Here is a 20724-nt window from a genome sequence, read left to right on the forward strand (position 1 = left end):
CAGAAATGGATATATTAAAAACATATAAAGAGAGAAATAAACACAAGAGACTGTCCTTCGTTCACCAATTTATTAGCAAAAATGTTCCCACGCAGCTCCGTCATAGTAAATCGTTCCTCATCTGACTCTGGCATCTGAGAATAGCAGTAAAGTTCCTGCTATTCACAGTCGCCGGATACTGACGACAACGCTCATCAGAGCCGCCGGGTTAAGGTTGGATGGTTTAGATCTAGCCAATGATATGACAGCAGTTTACGTGCCTTAAAAAAAATCCTCGAGATGCGAATAGCTATTGGAAATTCTACGTCTATATTTTCCCCCAGAAGACCCAGTATACATCTTCTGGGCTCTGGTTCCATTCTCACCCCAAATACTCTCTCCAGAAGATCCAATACTCCCTTTCAAAAGGCTTGTATGGAAACGCATTCACACATCATATGCATTAAGTGACCATTCTCTCTACCACACCTAGGTCTTTGCCAAAACGCACATTGCCCTATTTTGAAATGGAAGCTTGGGGTTCTATACACCCTGTGGACAAGATATATTTGTGATAATCTTTAGGATTCACAAGCAGATAACTTTGGGATTAGTTCAAGGACTTCTCTCCATTGTTCCAAAGAAATATCTCCCAGCCCCTCTTCCCATTTAGACTAAGGCTGCGTTCACACATTGCGTATTTCCCTGCGTTTTTTTACGCGCGCGTATTTTCCTGCTTTTTTTACCTGCGTTTTTTTACGCACCTCCATTCACACACTGCTTTTTTTTACGGAGGTGCAGGAGAAATGAAGTGTGACGAGCATGGACACCTGTATGTAATGTATGTGTCTGTGTGTACTGTCTGTGTCTATGTGTCGTGTGTGTGAGTGTCCCCCTAGCAGTGTATGTATAGACAGCTTCTGGCTGCAGTACATACACTGCTAAGTTATTAAAAGAAAAAAACTGTGGATACTCACCTATCCGATGGATGGGAGAGGCGTCCGGTCCGGTCCCGCGGTTTCCAGCATCTGCCGTGAAGCGATCAGCTGACTGTCAGCTGACCGGCTTGTAAATCAGCTGACTGGCCGGTTAGCTAACAGCTGATCGCTTCACCGGCAGATGCTGGAAGCGCGGGACCGGACCGGACACCTCTCCCATCCATCGGATAGGTGAGTATCCACAGTTTCTCCTGCGCCTCCGTAAAAAAGCGCTGGAATTACGCAGTGTGTGAACACCGCTGCGTAATTCCAGCTCTTATAATGGGCACAATAGGGAGAAAGTGCAGGACGCAGCTGCGTAAAGAATTGACATGTCAATTCTTTACGCAGCTGCGCTTTCGCGCTGCGTAAAATCACACAGTGTCTGAACGGCAAAGTGAATTTCCCATTCACTTTGCTGGCAGACACAAGGCACATTGCGTATTTTGAAAAAGCGCGCGGAAATACGCAATGTGTGAACGCAGCCTTAATCTCCATTGTATTTGTCTCGAAATCAACAATAGTTGTTGATAGATATGTGATATTAGCCATTATATAATTCATAGATTTACAGTGGATATAAAAAGTCTACACACCAGTATTATAATGCCAGGTTTTTGTCATGTAAAAAAAAAAAATCATACCAAGAAGAATAATTTCAGAACTTTTTCCACCTTTAATGTCATCATTAATCTGTACAATTCAATTGAAAGGTAAACTGAAATCTTTTCGGGTAGAAAAAGAACTAAAACAATGTGGTTGCATAAATATGCACATACTTTAAACTAACCTTAGATTAAGGCTAAGTGCCCACGAAGCAGAAATGCTCCGGATTTTTTCTGCATCTCCCTGCCAGGAAAAACGCATGCGGATTTTACATGCATTTTTCCTGCCAGGTAGAACCGTTTTTGCATGCATTTCCGCATGCGGGTTGTAAAGCGCTTTTCCAAGCGATTTTAGCATCACTTGGAAAACATCTAAGCAACAGCTCTGGGAGGGTATTCTGTCCTCATGCAAAACAATTAAAGCAGAAACCATCCAAAACCTGACAAATTCAATGGACGAGAGAGTTCAGAAGCTCCTTTCGAACAAGGGGTCCTATGTGCAAATGTAACATCACCTAGAATAAAGTTTTTTTTGTTCTTTATTAAAATGAAAAGGTTGGAAACTCTGCTGTGCATAATAATTTGGAACATGCATTTTGAGTGCAGTTTGAGTTTTTTATTTTTTTTAAAAATATACTGTTATCATAGGCAGTTTGTACAAAAACCTTTCAATTGTACTCTAATAGTTATTTGACTGGAAAATTACAATGACTGCAATTCATATAGGTAATTTGGGAAAATCTGAGAAAATATTATTTGCATAATAATTTGGAACACAGTGTATACTCACCTTCCGATGGCCCCCGATCTCCTTCTCCGGTGTGTTCTACGGCTCGCAGTGGTGTAAAAGGACCTTCAATGACATCGTTTAGTCATGTGACAGGTCACGCGGCCGCTAACGTCAGCAGTCATGTGACAGGTCACGCGGCCGCTAACGTCAGCTGTCGCGTGACGTGTCACATGACTAAATTACGTCATGGAAGGTCCTTTTACACCACCGCGAGCCGCCAAAGACACCGGACACACCGTACAGGAGACCGGGGGCCATCAGAAGGTGAGTATAATTTTTTTTTTAACTACAGGTACTATGGTACCCGGGTCTGGAGGAGAGTCTCCTCTTCTCCAGACTCGGGTACCATCCGCGCATTGAATCGCTTAATATCCGCATGTGTACATGTACTCATGCGGATATTATGTGATACAATGCACAACACATGTGGATTATCATTGGGGACCATGGGGCACGTATTACCAAGCGTTTTTTAAGCCTTTTCGCTGCGGAAATTCCACGGCGAAAACGCTTGAAAAACGCCTAGTGGGCATGCAGCCTAATAATTTGTTGAAGTCCCCATTGAACGTATGACAGGTTTCAGCCTTTTTGGGTAGGAATCAATCAGCATGACACATCTAGAATTGACAATCTTTCCTTACTTTCTTTTGCAGTAGCGCTCAAAATCTGTTTGATTCTGCTTGTATACAGGCATCTCCTGTGTACAGCTCTCTTCAGGTCACTCACAGATTTTCAATTGGATTCATTTCTGGGCTCTAGCTGGGTCATTTCAAAGCTCTGATCTTCTTCTGGCGAAGCCATTCTATGTTTAATTTGGAGGTATGCTTAGGGTCGTTGTTGTGCTGAAATGTGAATTTTCTCTTCATCTTAAACATTTTAGCAGAGGCCTAAATGACTACAGCCCAATTTATAGCTGCTGAAAAACAGTCCCAAAGCATAATGTTGCCTCCACCATACTTCACTGTGGGTATGGTGTTCTTTTGCTGATGCACAGTGTTGGCTTTACACCAAACATACCTTTTGGAATTATGGCCAAAAAGTTCAACCTTTGTTTCATTAGACCATAGTATGCTTTACCACATGCTTTTGGCAGATTTGATGTAGTTTTTAATAAAACTTATCCGGGCTTGGAAATTTTTCTTTGTAAGTCTTGCCACCCTGCCCCACAGGCCAGACATATAGAAAATATGGGAGATTATTGTCACATACAATGCACAACCAGTACTTGCAATAAATTCCTGCAGCTCCTTTATTGTTGATGAAGGCCTCTTGGCAGCCTTGTGGACCAATTTTCGTCTTCTATTTTCAGAAAATTTTGAGGGATGTCCAGTTCTAGGTAAAGCCACTTCTCAATGCAGTCTTCACAGTGTTCTATAGTATATCTAATGCCTTGGAAACTTTTTTTGTGCCCTTCTCCTGACTTTCAACAATGAGATCCGTTTGCTTTGTTGTAAGCTTCTTTTCAGACCGTGATTTTTGTTGTAAAATGCAACTAAGAAAATATCAGGAAAATCCTACTGTTTGAGCTAAACTTTATATGGGGTATATCAGAACCACTATAGATGATGACAGCTGTTATGCACACGCCCGGGCTAAGCGGCGTGTGCGTGTGATTGGTAGTGATTCCACTGGACCGTGCCGGAGAGTGAATGCCTGGAGGGGCGTGACTAGGTATTCACCCGATCCGACCAGGGTCGCACGACGGCATACGACGCCAGTGCACCAAGGAGGAACCGAGCAGAGGGACCAGGTGCTACTCCAGGACAGACCCCGGACACGGCTGTTGACCCACACAGGGGAATACAGGAACAGGCTGGTAGGCTGGCACACAGACTGGTGGGTATAGGCAGGCACGACTGGTATGCAGGCAGGCGGGTATGCAGGCAGGGGGGTAAAGGCAAGCACAGCTAGAGTGCAGACAGGGAGGCACTAGCAGGTAGGAACACAGGCGGGATAGGACCCAGTACACACCGGGACTCAGGAACAATACAGGCAGAGGGTTACAGGCAAGCACAGCTAGAGTGCAGACAAGGCTGAGCAGGGAGGACAGGGCTCTGTTCACACGGAACAGACAGGAAGGGAAAGACAGAGCCAGATACTCACACAGTACTTGCAGAGACAACAAGCAGGAGTTAGGTACGAGTTCAGACTCTGCAGAAAAAGGAAGGGAACGGACATAGAGGCAAAACAGGTAAAGGACAGGAGAGAGTTCAGACTGGAACTGAGTGTACGGAGGAGACCGACACTGCAGAGGGATGCAGGAGCGGGTCTGGGAATACGGCCCCCAGAGAGGCGGAACGAACAGGCAAGGAGCGTGTTCAGACAGGACAGACCAGACACAGGAGCGGGTCTAGGAAATCGGCCACTAGAAGGCGGAACGAACAGGCAAGGAGCGTGTTCAGACAGGACTGACCAGACACAGGAGCGGGTCGAGGAAATCGGCCACTAGAAGGCGAGAGGAACAGGCTAGGAGCGAGTTCAGACAGGTCAGACAAGATACAGGAACGGGTCTAGGTAATCGGCCCCTAGAAGGCAGGAGAAACAGGCTAGAGGCGTGTTCAGACAGGTCAGACAAGATACACAGAAAGGACTCAGTTCAGACACGGGAACAAATACCGAAAAGCAGGAGACATACAGGACTCAGTTCAGACACGGGAGCTGATACCGCAAAGCAGGAGACATACAGGACTCAGTTCAGACACGGGAGCTGATACCGCAAAGCAGAAGACATACAGGACTCAGTTCAGACAGGCCTGGAAATACAGCCTCCAGGAAAGGCAGACACGGAAACAAAGAACGGGACCTGGCACCTTCAGAGTGCAAGCACACACTGAAGGAAACACTATGCTCAGGCCGGGATAGAAGGGAGCTGCTGAGCTATATACCAGGTGACAGACAGCAATAGGCTGAGGACGCACAAGGGGTGTGACCCACAGCAGGTACAAAAGGCAGGAAGTGATCGGGCGCCGCCCTTAAGCAGCAGAAACAGACACAAACAGACAGTATGGAGGGAAGCCAGAGAGACATTCTGGACAGGAGATCAAGTGCGCCCTCTTGCACAGTGGGAGATGGACCACCATGCAAGGACGCCGCCAGGTATGTTACAACAGCCATCTATAGACTGCTGTTTAACATGAGTTTAAATATGACTGGCAAATTCTGAACACAAAACACATTTTCAATTATAAAAGGGTGTTCACACTTATGCAAACACATTATTTTTTGTTATTTTTATTTTCCCCTTCAAACTTATTTCAGTTTGTTTCTCAATGGATGTGTACAATTTATGGGTGACATTAAAGATGAAAAAAGTTCTGAAATTATTGGTATGATTTTTTCACTTGACAAAAAAATGGCATTTTAAAACTGGGGTGTGCAGACTTTTCATATTCTTGCTGGATTAAGCAGGTGACATTTCATGAAAAAATTACAATGTTCCACTCCCCCTTGCTGTTGGAAGTGCTGTGCCACTGAATCATCCAACTGTTCTGTTTATACTGGTTGCAGACATCACAACCTATATACCACATGTAAGCACTTCATCCCATCACTGATTTCAGTAATATATGGCACGAGAGAAAGGAGGCCTGTGATTGCTCATATGGATATTAGGGCTGTGATGTCTTCAACCAATGCAGACAGGAGACCGCCGGGAGAAATCAGGGATGGGGCACAGCAATGTGTGGTTGATCTTTAACCACTTCACGACATTTGACGTACCTATACTTCATTGTCAGATAGGATTTCCCGAACGACGATGTATAGATACGTCATGGCGATCGTGCGTGGCACAGGAGCTGTGTCCACGCGATTGCCTCTGGGAGCTCGGTTTATATAATAGCCGAGATCCAGCTCTCACAGCCAGGAACGGTGCCCGCACCTACCCTGGCTGTTTAGCCCTTTAAATGCCACAATCTATATTGATTGCAAAACTTAGGAGGCTGGGAGAGGGAGTCGGCTCCCTCTCCCGTCCTATTAGCACCCCAGAAACGTCATCGAGAGGGTCCGATCATTGTCATGGCAACCCAAGGTCATCATGACATCATTCGGGTCACCAAGCTATGGAAAGCCTGTTAGACTATGCTCAGAACATAGTCTAAGAGGCTTCTGTCAATGCAGCACTGACATGTATGATGCATTGCACACACACACATACATTGTGACAAAGTCACTGGCAGAGTACTGGAGGGGAGATGTGTGTCACGCAAGGTGAGGGAAGGAATAAGTGTACAATGATAGGAAGGGGGAGGAGGGAGCCCAGCAACTAGGGAAAGGGGAAGTGGGGACTCCTAGGCAGATCTAATATCACCCTGCCTACCCTATCGTCTCTAAATAGGTTCTGCACCTATCACCGAGCAGGAACCTAAGCCCTGAAGGTCCTTAGAGCTAGGCCCTAGATAGGGAAGGGACGGGGTAAGCATTAGTCAGGCCCCACTACAAACTAAAGACAACAAGGTAAACAAACAAACGGGATACACTTAGCTTGAGCAGACACCAGAGAGATAACGCCAACTGTCCTCCAAGGCACCAAAGACGAGACTAGCCAACTGCCAGTACTCCAAGTCTGCACAGAGGTACATAGAACTATCACTGGCGACTGTCTGGGGAAACTGAGAGTTTTTGACTAACTAAAGGAAGAAGTATCTAACTATACTACAGAGATGAGAGTATCAAGAAGGCGTCTGCAATGCCAAGCGCAGTGACATTCTACAGCCGGATCGAGAGCGATTGTCACACCTGACACACCCATGACAATATGTTTCACTGTGGCTGTTAGCTTCAGTGAATTGAAACCTGGAAGTTTTTTCCAGCATGTTATGTGCTAGAGGGTTAAATAGCCATTTTAAAAAGGCTTGGTTTTTGTAAATGACCATAGTGTGGGTGGGAGGTCATTCATCATATCTACACCCCAGAGTGTGGTCTGGGCTGTAAATAGCCAGCCTTTTGACTCAGGTGTTGTTCAGTGTATGGAGAACAAGCTCCTGAGAGAGAGGAGCTTGTGTTTTTGTGCTAACCTGGCCTATGTAAGGACTGTTCTGTACCTTTTTTTTCTTTACTGTTATGCCAGAAGGGCCGTGTTTATTTTATGAACAACCTGATCTATAAAATTGTCACACTAGTTAACCCTTTCAGTAAACACTAGAAGAAGAAAAAACTACCGTGTTTTTTGGACCATTACACGCAAATGGGGGGGTACATTTTTTGGTTTGAATGTAGGTTACTGGGGAGTTGCAGTGGTGATGGAGTAGAATAGCAGGAAGCAGGGTCCCTCCCTCAGGAACCCGGCGGCAGAAGCGGTGCGATGCTGCAGGCCTGGTATCAGCGGTCAGGCAGGGCTTTCCTGGCGGCCATTTTCCTGAAGCCGTGGGCCGCATGTGCAGAATGGGATCTTAGCCCAACCGAGATTTCAACCACGCAAGCGCCGACTCCAGCCATCATCTTCTTGAAGCCATGGGCCTCAGGGAAATGGCCACCGAGATCCCAGTCTGCGCATGAGCCGGTTCGGGTAGCCTTTTCCCTGTAGACCACGGCTTCAGGAAGATGGCTGCTGGAAAAGCAATGGGCTCCACTCTGCCTCACCATCGACACCGGCCCCGCAGCATCTCACCGCTTCTTCCTCCACCGGCTTTCTGAGGGAGGGACCCTACTTCCTGCGATTCCGCTCCACCACCGCTGCAACCCCCTTCTCCCACCCAGAGCCTGTAGCATTGTTTCTTTTCTGCCATAGCTGGCATCTTGAGGATACAAAGCCTCCTGTGACCCCCGCTCCACCACTTCCGCTCCCCAGGTAAGATACCTATTCGGACTATAAGACGGACCCACATCTATAAAAAATATTTTTTTCCTATTTTCCACCTCAAAATTTGGGGTGCATCTTGTAGTCCGAAAAATATGGTAGGCAAAAAACTATGCTCTATCATCATACCGCCGAACAAAAAGTGGAATAAAACGTGATCAAAAGGATGAATGTAAGTAAAAATGGTACCGCTGAATACGTCATCTTGTTCCGCAAAAAACAATCTGCCATAACACCTCCATCAGTGAAGAAATAAAAAAGCTTTAGCTCTCTGTGTAAAGCAATGCAAAATAATTTTTTGTCTATAAAGTAGTTTTTATTGTGTAAAAATGCCAAAACATAAAAAATATTTAAAAATGTGGTATTGCTGTAATCATACGGACCCGAAGAATAAAGCTGCCTTATCAATTTTACCACTTGCGGAACGGCATATACAGTATAGACCAAAAGTTTGGACACACCTTTTCATTTAAAGATTTTTCTGTATTTTCATGACTACGAAAATTGTACATTCACACTGAAGGCATCAAAACTATGAATTAACACATGTGGAATTATATACTTAACAAAAAAGAGTGAAACAACTGAAAATATGTCTTATATTCTAGGTTCTTCAAAGTAGCCACCTTTTGCTTTGATAACTGCTTTGCACACTCTTGGCATTCTCTTGTTGAGGGGTACAGTTTTTAAAATGGTGTCACTTTGGGGTATTTTCTGTCATATAGACCCCTCAAAGTCACTTCAAATGTGATGTGGTCCCTAAAAAAATTGTTTTGTAAATTTTGTTGTAAAAATGAGAAATTGCTGATAAACTTTTAACCCTTCTAACATCCTAATAAAAAAAATGTATCAAATATAATGTAGATGTAAAGCAGACATGTGGGAAATGTAATTTTTTAAATTATTTTGTACAGCATGACTAACTGGTTTAAGGATATAAAAATTGCAAGTTTGAAAATTGCAAAATTTTTCCAAATTTTCACCATAATTTCGATGTTTTCACAAGTAAACGAAAAAAATTTCGGCAAAAATTTACCACTAACTAAAAAGTACAATGTGTCACGAAAAAAACAGTCTCTGAAGCACTGGGATCCATTGAAGCGTTCCAGAGTTATAGCGTTCCATAAAGTGACACTGGTCAGAATTGTAAAATTTGGCCTGGTCATGAAGGCTTGGACAACCTCTTTAAAAATTATGCTCATCTTTATAAGTATGTTATTTTGTGCAATTACTTTTGAGCGTGTTGAAATGGAGGACCTATGTAAAAATGCAAAAGTACTTGAATTAAATTCTGTACTTCAATCAATGTTGATGGCTTTGTTTCACATCCATTTTGCTAGTATACAAAGGCAAAAATTTGAAAACAGTTTATTGTAATGCAGAGTTTGAAGAAAAGATACTTCATAGTTGTTATTTCATGGGGTATACAATTACTAGGATAGACATTTCATAAAAGCTGGTCCCTGTCTTAATGAGACTTCATAAAGTATTGCCACATTGAACTTCTGAGTGCTGTGGACCGTCTTTAAATGTATGTTTAGAAATCTGAAAAGATATTACTTTTATGATTTATATGTGTCTTTAATACTGATTTAAAGGAATTTGTCCGATATCCAGAGTCTATAACACTTGGGACTATTTAAATTTGGAGCCAACAGATGAAACAACAAATATGAAAGCTAAGCAAAAGAAAGGTGAGCTTTTATTAGTGGAAACTGAGGCTGCCTTGAGGATAGTGCTAATTTATGTAAAACAGCTAAAAAAGGCTTTTAAGCAAGTTAAAGGGTTTTCCCATCTTCAATGTTGGGTATTGTTGTGGCTAGTGCCTGTAAAAAAAACAAACTCAATTTGCTATTTATTAAAATTTTCAACTGTTCTTAAAAAATTAACACTTTCTAATTTATTTTACAGCTGATTTCCTGTATAAGGAAAGTGGTGGCTTAACGTGTAGTTCTTACAAGCTGATTTCCATTGATCTTGACACCACTGCTTTAAATCTGACTGCGATCGCTTTAGTGCTGTGCTAGTTCATAATCCCGGCTAACTTCAGCGCAGTGCTTACAAGCTAGATAGGAGCGGTGGTCTAGGTCATAGGTGATGAGTTGTAAACATAAGAGAAATGTTGAAATCTCAAGATCGGCTGCACATTTTAATAAACAGTAAGCTCTGGTGGACATCTTTCTCGAGGCAGGCTCCAAGTTGGAGACGGCTATTTGCAGCCCACCTCAAATAGGCAGATACACACAGAAATAATGTCCAACAGAGCACACAGTGGCTCCATCTGAATCCCATTTTCCAGGGCTTCAGACGTAATCCCCGACAAAGCCACTAACCATAGGGTAAAGCACAAAGTGTACCTTGCCTCAGGTAAAATGAGATTCAGTTTTTGACATTTTTCCCTTAAAGAATATTTGTCCAAGCAGGTTTTGTGACTATTTTTTTTTTTTTTGCAAAAGACAATACTAAACCTGCTCTTATAAACACTCTATAAAATATTGTCAAAACTGATTACAATTCAAAATGTATACCATAAAATGTTTTTGTTTTTTGACAATTTTTTGACATCATTTATTTTTTTTCCCACATTTACAGACTCGGATGCCTTTTGGTTTAGTTTATCAAATGCAGAAGAGCTCAATGGATTTTCATCCACTTTAGGTTTTAGATCCAGAAAGTGTTCTGTACTTAAACCATCTAGAAAGGTTTGTTAAAAGAAAAAAAAGTTATATATAAAGTCAAGTTTCTTACTGCATAAAACACCAATAAATCACAATAACTGTCATCTATATATTCTCTTAGTGTTAGGGCTCATTCAGATGTCCGTTTTTCATGTATGATTACTATGGCTTTTTCATGGAGAGAACGCATTGCTATGATAGCATATGGGGCTCTTCACAAATCTGATTTTTATTTGTCAAACTAAGTGGTCCATGCAAAATCGTGCTGACATTCCCGATATTGATCGAAGTGTCAGATCAAAATTGCCAATGTAGGTCTATTGGTCCATAAACATAATTCGGACAGAACTAGGATAATATCAGTGTGTGATAAGTTTTTCTCAGAGTGGTTCATTGGGGAAAAGCTAGAACAACTTTTTTTTTTTCTCATCTGAGAAAAATTTATGAAACTCAGGCCAAACGCTGATAAAACTTGGATGACACTGAATAAAAACACTGATGAAATATGGTACGTTTTTCTCGTCACGAAAAAAAAACCGGACATCTGACTAAGTCCTTACTCTTTGTCCCTTTATGCTACTCATGAGAATATATGGAAAGGAGATTTGTGGCAGAAATACTTGCAATTGTTTTTTGATTTTGTGAATAAAAAGGGGCCTCATAGCTTTTACTAGCTAAAGTTGAAGTTAAAGAGCATAGGTAGTTCTGTTATTTAGAACTGATTCAAACTGGTGTGAAAACGCCAATATTTTTCCACAACTGACATAAAAGCTTTCATAAATCAGCCCCTATATTTATACCATCTGCATCAAGTTATTTAATGATTTTATATGTTATTTTAATAATTTTTTGTTCATCTTTTACTATTTAGAATTCGTCGGCAGCCAACCAGACATCGTTACACAAGAAAAAGGCAACTATCTCTCTTTCAAATGAACATTTGCAATTTTTGCCAGGTAACAGTGAATCATTACACAGTAGAACTTCTTTGAACCGGCACCAATGAATTGTAATAGTTATCAGATCATATATTACACTAGATTATTGGACGGTCATGGAAAGGTATTTGAAACCAAACTGTAGGTAAAAAATATATATATATATATACACAGTACAGACCAAAAGTTTGGACACACCTTCTCATTTTAAGATTTTTCAGTATTTTCTTGACTATGAAAATTGTACATTCACACTGAAGGCATCAAAACTATGAATTAACACATGTGGAATTATATACTTAACAAAAAAGTGTGAAACAACTGAAAATATGTCTTATATTCTACTGTAGGTTCTTCAAAGTAGCCACCTTTTGCTTTGATGACTGCTTTGCACACTCTTGTCATTCTCTTGATGAGCTTCATGAGGTAGTCACCGGAAATGGTCTTCCAACAATCTTGAAGGAGTTCCCAGAGATGCTTAGCACTTGTTGGCCCTTTTGCCTTCACTCTGCGGTCCAGCTCACCCCAAACCATCTCGATTGGGTTCAGGTCTGGTGACTGTGGAGGCCAGGTCATCTGGCGTAGCACCCCATCACTCTCCTTCTTGGTCAAATAGCCCTTACACAGCCTGGAGGTGTGTTTGGGGTCATTGTCCTGTTGAAAAATAAATGATGGTCCAACTAAACGCAAACCGGATGGAATAGCATGCCGCTGCAAGATGCTGTGGTAGCCATGCTGGTTCAGTATGCCTTCAATTTTGAATAAATCCCCAACAGTGTCACCAGCAAAGCACCCCCACAACATCACACCTCCTCCTCCATGCTTCACGGTGGGAACATGGCATGTAGAGTCCATCCGTTCACCTTTTCTGCGTCACATAAAGACACGGTGGTTGGAACCAAAGATCTCAAATTTGGACTCATCAGACCAAAGCACAGATTTCCACTGGTCTAATGTCCATTCCTTGTGTTCTTTAGCCCAAACACGTTTCTTCTGCTTTTTGCCTGTCCTTAGCAGTGGCTTCCTAGCAGCTATTTTACCATGAAGGCCTGCTGCACAAAGTCTCCTCTTAACAGTTGTTGTAGAGATGTGTCTGCTGCTAGAACTCTGTGTGGCATTGACCTGGTCTCTAATCTGAGCTGCTGTTAACCTGCGATTTATGAGGCTGGTGACTCGGATAAACATCCTCAGAAGCAGAGGTGACTCTTGGTCTTCCTTTCCTGGGACGATCTTCATGTGAGCCAGTTTATTTGTAGCGCTTGATGGTTTTTGCAACTGCACTTGGGGACACTTTCAAAGTTTTCCAAATTTTTCAGACTGACTGACCTTAATTTCTTAAAGTAATGACGGCCACTCGTTTTTCTTTACTTAGAGTTTGTATTATGGCAAGAAAAAAGCAGCTAACAGTCTATTCAGTAGGACTATCCGCTGTGTATCCACCAGACTTCTGCACAACACAACTGATGGTCCCAACCCCATTTATAAGGCAAGAAATCCCACTTATTAAACCTGACAGGGCACACCTGTGAAGTGAAAACCATTTCCGGTGACTACCTCTTGAAGCTCATCAAGAGAATGCCAAGAGTGTGCAAAGCAGTCATCAAAGCAAAAGGTGGCTACTTTGAAGAACCTAGAATATAAGACATATTTTCAGTTGTTTCACACTTTTTTGTATAGTATATAATTCCACATGTGTTAATTCATAGTTTTGATGCCTTCAGTGTGAATGAACAATTTTCATAGTCATGAAAATACAGAAAAATCTTCAAATGAGAATGTGTGTCCAAACTTTTGGTCTGTGCTGTACTTTAGCAAACAATGTCAAAATAAATTTTAGCATGCAATATGTTACTAGAATGTTAATTTTTAACAAGAGGCTTTACCAAATATGTTAATTGCTGTTAGTCTTAGTTCTGGATTTTACAGTTTCACATTATAAGGCCCCATTCACACGTCTGTATATTATACTAGTACCGGAAAAAATGGTACAGATGTCATCAGTGTTTTGGATCAGTGTGCCATCCATGTGTCAACAATATGCCATCAGTGTGCCATCCGTTTATTTCTGGTATGGCTTAAGAAAAATAATTTCTAAAGCTTCTCCTATACTTTGCAATGTTAAACACGTGCAGCACACTGATGACACACAGATACCATCCGTGTGCTGTTTTACATGGACCCATAGACTTCTATTGGTCCTTATCATCCGTGCTGCTGGTAAGAAATGGACATATCTCTGTGTGGTTCTCACAGGCACACAGTTCGTGCAAACACACGGACATGTGAGCAGCACCATAGATTATAATGGGTAAGTGTGGCATCCGTGAAAAAAATGGATGCCACACATACTGCATGCACGGACATAATAAGGGGGACTAATACATTTTTTTGCTGGAAGAAAGAGTCAAATTATCAGACTTTCAGGTTAAGGTCCCAAAATGAGTTTTTGATGCTGTATATTTTCTCGGCACAAAAAAATGCAACAACCTTCAGTTCCAGCAAAGTGGAAGGGATCTACAAATATTTCCTGCCCACTGTGCTTTTTTTTACGTAGCACAAACTGACCTGCGGTGCGAGTTTGAAATCAGCAACGTCATTTTCTCTTGCGGGTACGCTGAGTTTTATATGTAGATTTCCCCCATGGAATTGCATTAGATGCGGAAAATCCACAGGTAAAAAACGCATATTCATTTTTAGTGCTTTTCCGCTGCGCAAAGCTTATGTATTTCACACATGAAATTTTGTCAGAGCCCAATACCAGGAAGTGTCAAAAACAAAGCTGCCTTTTTAATAACATTACGTACCAATAAGATACAAAAACCACAGCGTCAAAAGCGTGATAAAAACGCAATGTAGAAATGCAAGTAACCTAATTCACCTAATTGGTGCAGAACTGCTGCTGAAAATCTGCAACATCAAAAACTCCCCAAAAGCTCATCGTGGCATAGCTTTAAGACTATAGGATATCAATTGAAGGAATTCAATGTGACATTTTTCATGTGACAGTTGAACTATAACAACATATTTATCGTATTCCTTAAATAATATTTCCACCTCACTTGTGTACGGTTAGGGTAAAATAGCGTTTGAGGCTCAGTTCACACGAGCATATAAAAAAACGTTCCAGAAAACTCAGATGATTTTTTTCTCACTGGTTTCTCACTTGTCATCCTTGTGCAATCCGTATACAATCCGTTTTTTACAGTAACTATTAATCATTTACAAGACCATTTATAGTTTCCTATGTTACAGAATTGCAATGTAAATAATTGATCCTATATTGTGGCTCTGTATGATATCCGATTTTTTTGGGTGAGTCTCATCCAATTTACGCAAGAAACTAATGCATGCTGTGATGTGTTCACACACAGATTCAATCAGTGAAAGAAAAAGAAATAGCTCATCTGCACTGCCCCATTGAATAACATTGATCCGAGTGCTGTCCGTTTTTTTCACGGACAGCACTCAGACCAAAAATACGGCCTTATCAACAGGCCCTAACACTGTAATTTGCTCATCCTGTCAACACAGTTAAGGAAACTGGAAAACGTATTTTGTTTTGTGATAACGCAATTCTTTTGTCTCAACTACAGAAGAAGAATATTTCATTAAAATTAAGAATAGAGTTTGAATCCATTTTGATTTCCATTTTTTTCAAACAATGTAGATTCCGAAGCAAAAAAAGTTGCAAAGCTGAAGAAAGATACAGGATCCTTTAAAGTAACCCAAACTAAAGAGGTAAAATAGCAATTTATTATTCCAGCTCCCCACTCCTAATAATGTTGATCAGCGAAAATCCAGGCGATTAATCAGAAGCTAGGGGATAAAAAGCAAGGACCCAGGAGTCAATTTAGGAACAATGCATCTAGCGACGGAACCAACCAGAACTGGAACCGATACTTGGAAAAGGTTGCAAATGAAGGGTCTACGGTTGTAACATAGTCTGCTCGTGCCAGTTACCCAGCAGCACAATGCCCCCACTGAGGATGCGGGGGTACTGCTAGAGAGGCAACGCTCTGTGTAACAGGCCTATCTCTGGCCTGTTGAACATTTTGCATTATTATCTGGTCTACCCAATACTTTTTTGATCCAAAGCTTTTTTTTCTGCCACATCTATCCTATAGAGTCATTATTATCTAGGGTTTCATGTTTATTGCAGTGGGGTAATTTTAATTCAGAAAGCCACTGTCAGACCATTCTAGGATGAAATCCATCATGCGTTATCCCGCCTTCCATCTACATATGCAGGTGATGGACACCAAGCAGGCCCCCAAACATATGAGTTCATCAGTCATTTTCACTGATCCCGTTGCCCTCTGCAGCCAGTCACTTGCTTCAGTACAGTTGTCAGGTGACGGAAGGATGGGACATCATGACTTACAGTATTGGGAAAAGGAGGATTGAACTGGTGAGTAGAAGTTCATTTGTTATTTTAGAATATTTGCTGGCTTTGGTTACATTTTTATTTTAAGGGAACCTGTCAGCTGAATCATGCTGCCAAAATCACAGACCTGGTCGGGGACCATAGTCTGAGACAAGACTAGTCTGGATTTTCCCTGCAATTCTCTAAGTGATTGATATCTCTCCTATGTGTGTACATATGGGGAAACTGGTGAATCACCTGGAACGGCGGGGGAAGAAGGATCTTTAACCCTTTAAGTCCCGGGGCATTTTCCGTTTTTGCATTTTCGTTTTTTGCTCCCATTGTTCCCAGAGCCATAGCGTTTTTATTTTTTGGTCAATATGGCCGTGTGAGGGCTTATTTTTTGCGGGACGAGTTGTACTTTTCAACGCCATTACTAGTTTTACCATATCATGTACGGGAAATAAATTCCAAGTGCGGTAAAATTGCAAAAAAAAGTGCAATACCACAGTTGTTTATTTATTTTTTTTACCACGTTCACTGAATGCTAAAACTGACCTGCCATTCTTATTCTACAGGTCATTACGAGTTCATAGACACTAAACATGTATAGGTTCTTTTATATTTAAGTGGTGAAAAAAAATTCCAAAATTTGGTAAAAAAAAAAAATAGCGCAATTTTCCGAGACCTGTAGAGTCTCCATTTTTCAGGGTCTGGGGCTGGATGAGGGCTTATTTTTTGCGCGCCGGGCTGACGTTTTTATTGATGACATTTTGGGGTAGATCCGATGTTTTGATCGCCCGTTATTGCATTTTATTGCAATTTTGCAGCGACCAAAAAACGTAATTCTGGCGTTTAGAATTTTTTTCTCATTACGCCGTTTACCGATCGGATTAATTCTTTTTTTATATTGATAGATCGGGCGATTCTGAACGCGGCTATACCCAATATGTCTATGTAGGTTTTTTTTTTATATTTTATTTTGAATGGGGTGAAAGGGGGGTGATTTAAACTTTTATATTTTTTGATTTTTTTTTAAATTTTTAAAAACTTTTTTTTTTTACTTTTTGCTTGCTTCAATAGTCTCCATAGGAGACTAGAAGCAGCAACTGTCCGATCGGCTCTGCTACATACAGGGGACGAGCAGGTCCCCTACATGCAGCAGAAATGGTCCTGTGCTATGAGCGCCGACCACTAGGTGGCGCTCATAGCGACCAGATCATGACAACCACAGGCGTCTGCTGCAGACCCTGGGTTGTCATTCCCACCCATCGGTGACCCGCGATCACGTGACGGGGTTGCTGATGGGCGGGGCTTATGACGCGCTTCCCGGAAGCGCGCGTTAAATGCCGCTGTCGGAGATTGACAGTGGCATTTAACATGTTAACAGCCGCGGGTGGATCGCGATTCCACCCGGGGCTGTTGCGGGCACATGTCAGCTGTAAGAATCAGCTGACATGTGCTCGGTTCAGTGAGGGCTCAGCGCAGCGCAGCAAATGTGCGTACTAATACGGCAAGGGTTGTTAAGAGGTTAAAGTGTATTTTCTGTGAAAATGGTTTGGGCAGCATGAATCAGCTGATAAGTTCCCTTACATTACACGGGTGTCCTTACTTCTTTTATAACTATTATTGCTATAATAGATAATATACAATATTCAAAATCTCCAGGGCACCATCTTCCATGACCTAGTTCTGAGGCTCATAAGAAGTGGGCATGTCTGTGGCTTGTACCTCCATATGCAGCGAGCTGCAATACCACTATGTGTTCTGACACCTTTCTCTCAGCAGCATGAAAGGGATTGTCCTGTCTTAAACTACTAGTCTGCAGTTACTCTATGTGACTGCGGACTTGTGAATCTTCACTTTGCGAGCACTGCAGCGGTCATGTGACAGCAAGTATGCGATATACATATTTCCGGACACATTCTGACTGGGTTCTTTCCGGCCTCGCTCAGTACACTTGTATTGAACGAGTTCGTGCCCATCTAGTCAAAATGTGGCCGGGGAGTATGTATATCGCATATAGAGTGATTGCAGACTTGTAGTTTAAGACCAGACAACCCCTTTAACTTTTTCAGCATTTTTTTCTACAGTAACTATTGAGTGAGATCGGACCAGACAGACTAGCCTTTGTTAGTCAATAATTTGTATACTTTTGAGCGTGTACAATTTGTGCTGAAAATGCATTTTTTACTGTGCAGCCATGTTCTTATTGCGATTTGTACATAATTATGGTAAAAAGTTACATTATTGTTCATGACTGTCGCCTTTCTGTAGGATAGGTGATATCTTGGTCGGTGGGAGTCCAGCCATTGAGACACCTGCAGTAATTGGCAGAATGGGGAACTGTTATCCCCTTTAGAATGATGTGGCAGTGCACATGCCCAACTTGTGCTTTATTTTATTTTTTCTATATGGGGCTTTCTGGCAGCCTCATTGAGAATTAATATAACGGTAGATAAAAGTTCCCCGTCAGGGCTAAAAATTCCTCTTTCTGCTAATCGATTGGTACAGATCCTGAGTGGTCAGACTGCCACTGATCAGATAGGTGGACCCGTGAACCTTTAAAGGTTCCTCAACTCATTTATAACTATCTACAGACTTAAAAAGTATTTGTGTTTTCAAAATCTCTCTAACCACATAACATTTCTTTATTACTTTCAGTCCCATTCAGCTTCCCATACAACAAATGTCATACACTTGATGTTCAACCTGCGTGGACACAGTCCTCTGGTTCAATATTACCTGGAAAAGCAGAAAGCTGATTCACAAGCAGGCGTGAGTGTTCTAGTGCACAGGACTGAGCGTTCTAGTGCACAGGACTGAGACTCAGAAGCAGATACCATATCCTTTCCAAAAAGGCTTATGTCCTCTTTATATTTTGTAATTGTTCTGTTTCCTAAATAGTAGTTTATTAATTTTTATGTAAATATATCTAATTTCTTAAAACCGCTAAACCTATAGTTGGATACAGATTTTTAATTATATAAAGTAGCTATTTCATTGGCAGGAAAGGAAGACCGATATGTTACTACTTAAGGGTAGAATTTGTTTATGCTTATGATAACTACTTTATCTCAGTACAAGTTGAGTTTCCACATACATTGTATTTCCAGTTGCTCAGTAATGCTGCTGTTACCGCAATATTTCTCCAATTAGAGAGAGACCGATTTCAGTTTTAGCAGTTTGGAAACAGTAGCACAACAGCACAACTAAAGCCCCCGTCTCACATAGCGAGATCGCTGCTGTGTCACGGTTTTGGTGACGCAACATTGACCTCACCAGCGATGTCGCTATGTGTGACACTTTGCAACGATCAGGCCCCTGCTGTGAGGTCGCTGATCGCTGCAAAGTGTCCTGGACCATTTTTTGATCGTTGCCCTCCCGCTGGTCAGCACACATCGCTGTGTGTGACCAGCGATCAGGCTGGTAACCATGATAAACATTGGGTTACTAGGGGCACACGCGCTCCTAGTAACCCGTTGTTTATCATGGTTACGAGCCTGCTAAAGTGAGCGGTAACCTCTCGCTCACCGTAGCAGAGTGGTAACCATGATAAACAACGGATTACTAGGTGCGCGTGTGCCCCTAGTAACCCGATGTTTATCATGGTTACCAGCCTGCTCCTGCTTCAGCAGGCTGGTAACCAGGAGCAGGACATCGTGGAAAGATTCTTTCCACGATGTCGCTGCTCCCCTGATCGCTGGTGAGCCTGCCTGTTTGACAGCTCACCAGCGACCACATAGCGACGCAGCAACGATCCCTGACAGGTCGTATCGTTGTCGGGATCGTTGCAGCGTCGCTAAGTGTGGCGGCGCCCTAACACTGCCATCTTAGATGCACGAAAAAAGTCTGTGGCTTTACAGCAATACTATATAAAAGTTTGCAGGTGAAAAAGTTAATGTCTTTTGTATGGTGGCATGTTTAAATTTAGCATACCCAATTCTTTCTCCGTGGTGAGAAGCACTGCCATAGTGTGAAGCATTAGCTTTTTCCCCTTCTTTATCATATATACATTCCTACACATCTAATTGTAACACCAAGAAGGGAACGTTGTAGAATTATGGAAGTCTCAAGATCAATAGACATTTTACTGATGTGCAAAACAGAAACAAAAACATTTTTTTCAAAGCATGTCATATTCAGCATCAAGTATAACTGTCACATGCACACACGTTGGCTGCTATCAGTGAGGAAATTAATGGTTGTCTGAGGAATGTTCTGCCACCCTGAATATACTTGGGCAAATCATCAAGATCCAGGATTATCATGAGGAATGGCCTAATGTACGGTAGCCTGATCCATATAAATTTTTACTCCAGGTACACTAACAGTTTAGCATTACATTGACTTGATCATGGTACCAGTGTTACGGCCATTTCTCCAAACTGTCTCAGGAGCCATTTTGTAGCACAACGCCAGACCACATGTTGTTCGTGATACTGTGAGCAGCTTACGTGGCATAAATGTGGTACTATGTCTTGCAGCGTCTCTGGACTTGTTTCCCATCGAGCACATCTGGGACGTCATTGGTCGGCAATAGCAAAGGAAGTTGCCAGCAGTGGATCTTGATCATTTGTGTACCCAAATGCATTCA

At 42.0% G+C, this 20724-nt stretch overlaps 1 protein-coding gene across 2 annotated transcripts in view; it reads left to right on the top strand.

Moving 5' to 3' along the window:
- Nucleotides 1-19436, top strand: part of FAM227A (family with sequence similarity 227 member A) — a 55051-nt gene extending 35615 nt beyond the window's left edge. The window contains exons 9-13 of one of the 2 annotated variants that reach the window (XM_073642704.1): nucleotides 9747-9842; nucleotides 10741-10850; nucleotides 11698-11782; nucleotides 15432-15502; nucleotides 18792-19436. In XM_073642704.1, the coding sequence (XP_073498805.1) occupies nucleotides 9747-9842; nucleotides 10741-10850; nucleotides 11698-11782; nucleotides 15432-15502; nucleotides 18792-18953 (524 nt within the window). In that variant the 3' untranslated portion in view covers nucleotides 18954-19436. The remainder of the gene's footprint in view (nucleotides 1-9746; nucleotides 9843-10740; nucleotides 10851-11697; nucleotides 11783-15431; nucleotides 15503-18791) is intronic. The other variant, XM_073642703.1, reaches the window with a different exon arrangement.
- The last annotated feature ends 1288 nt before the right edge of the window (nucleotides 19437-20724 follow it).

The sequence above is a fragment of the Phyllobates terribilis genome, unplaced genomic scaffold, assembly GCF_046119375.1.
Source record: "Phyllobates terribilis strain yellow unplaced genomic scaffold, ASM4611937v1 Scaffold_8__6_contigs__length_399053987, whole genome shotgun sequence".
Taxonomy (NCBI): Eukaryota; Metazoa; Chordata; class Amphibia; order Anura; family Dendrobatidae; genus Phyllobates; species Phyllobates terribilis.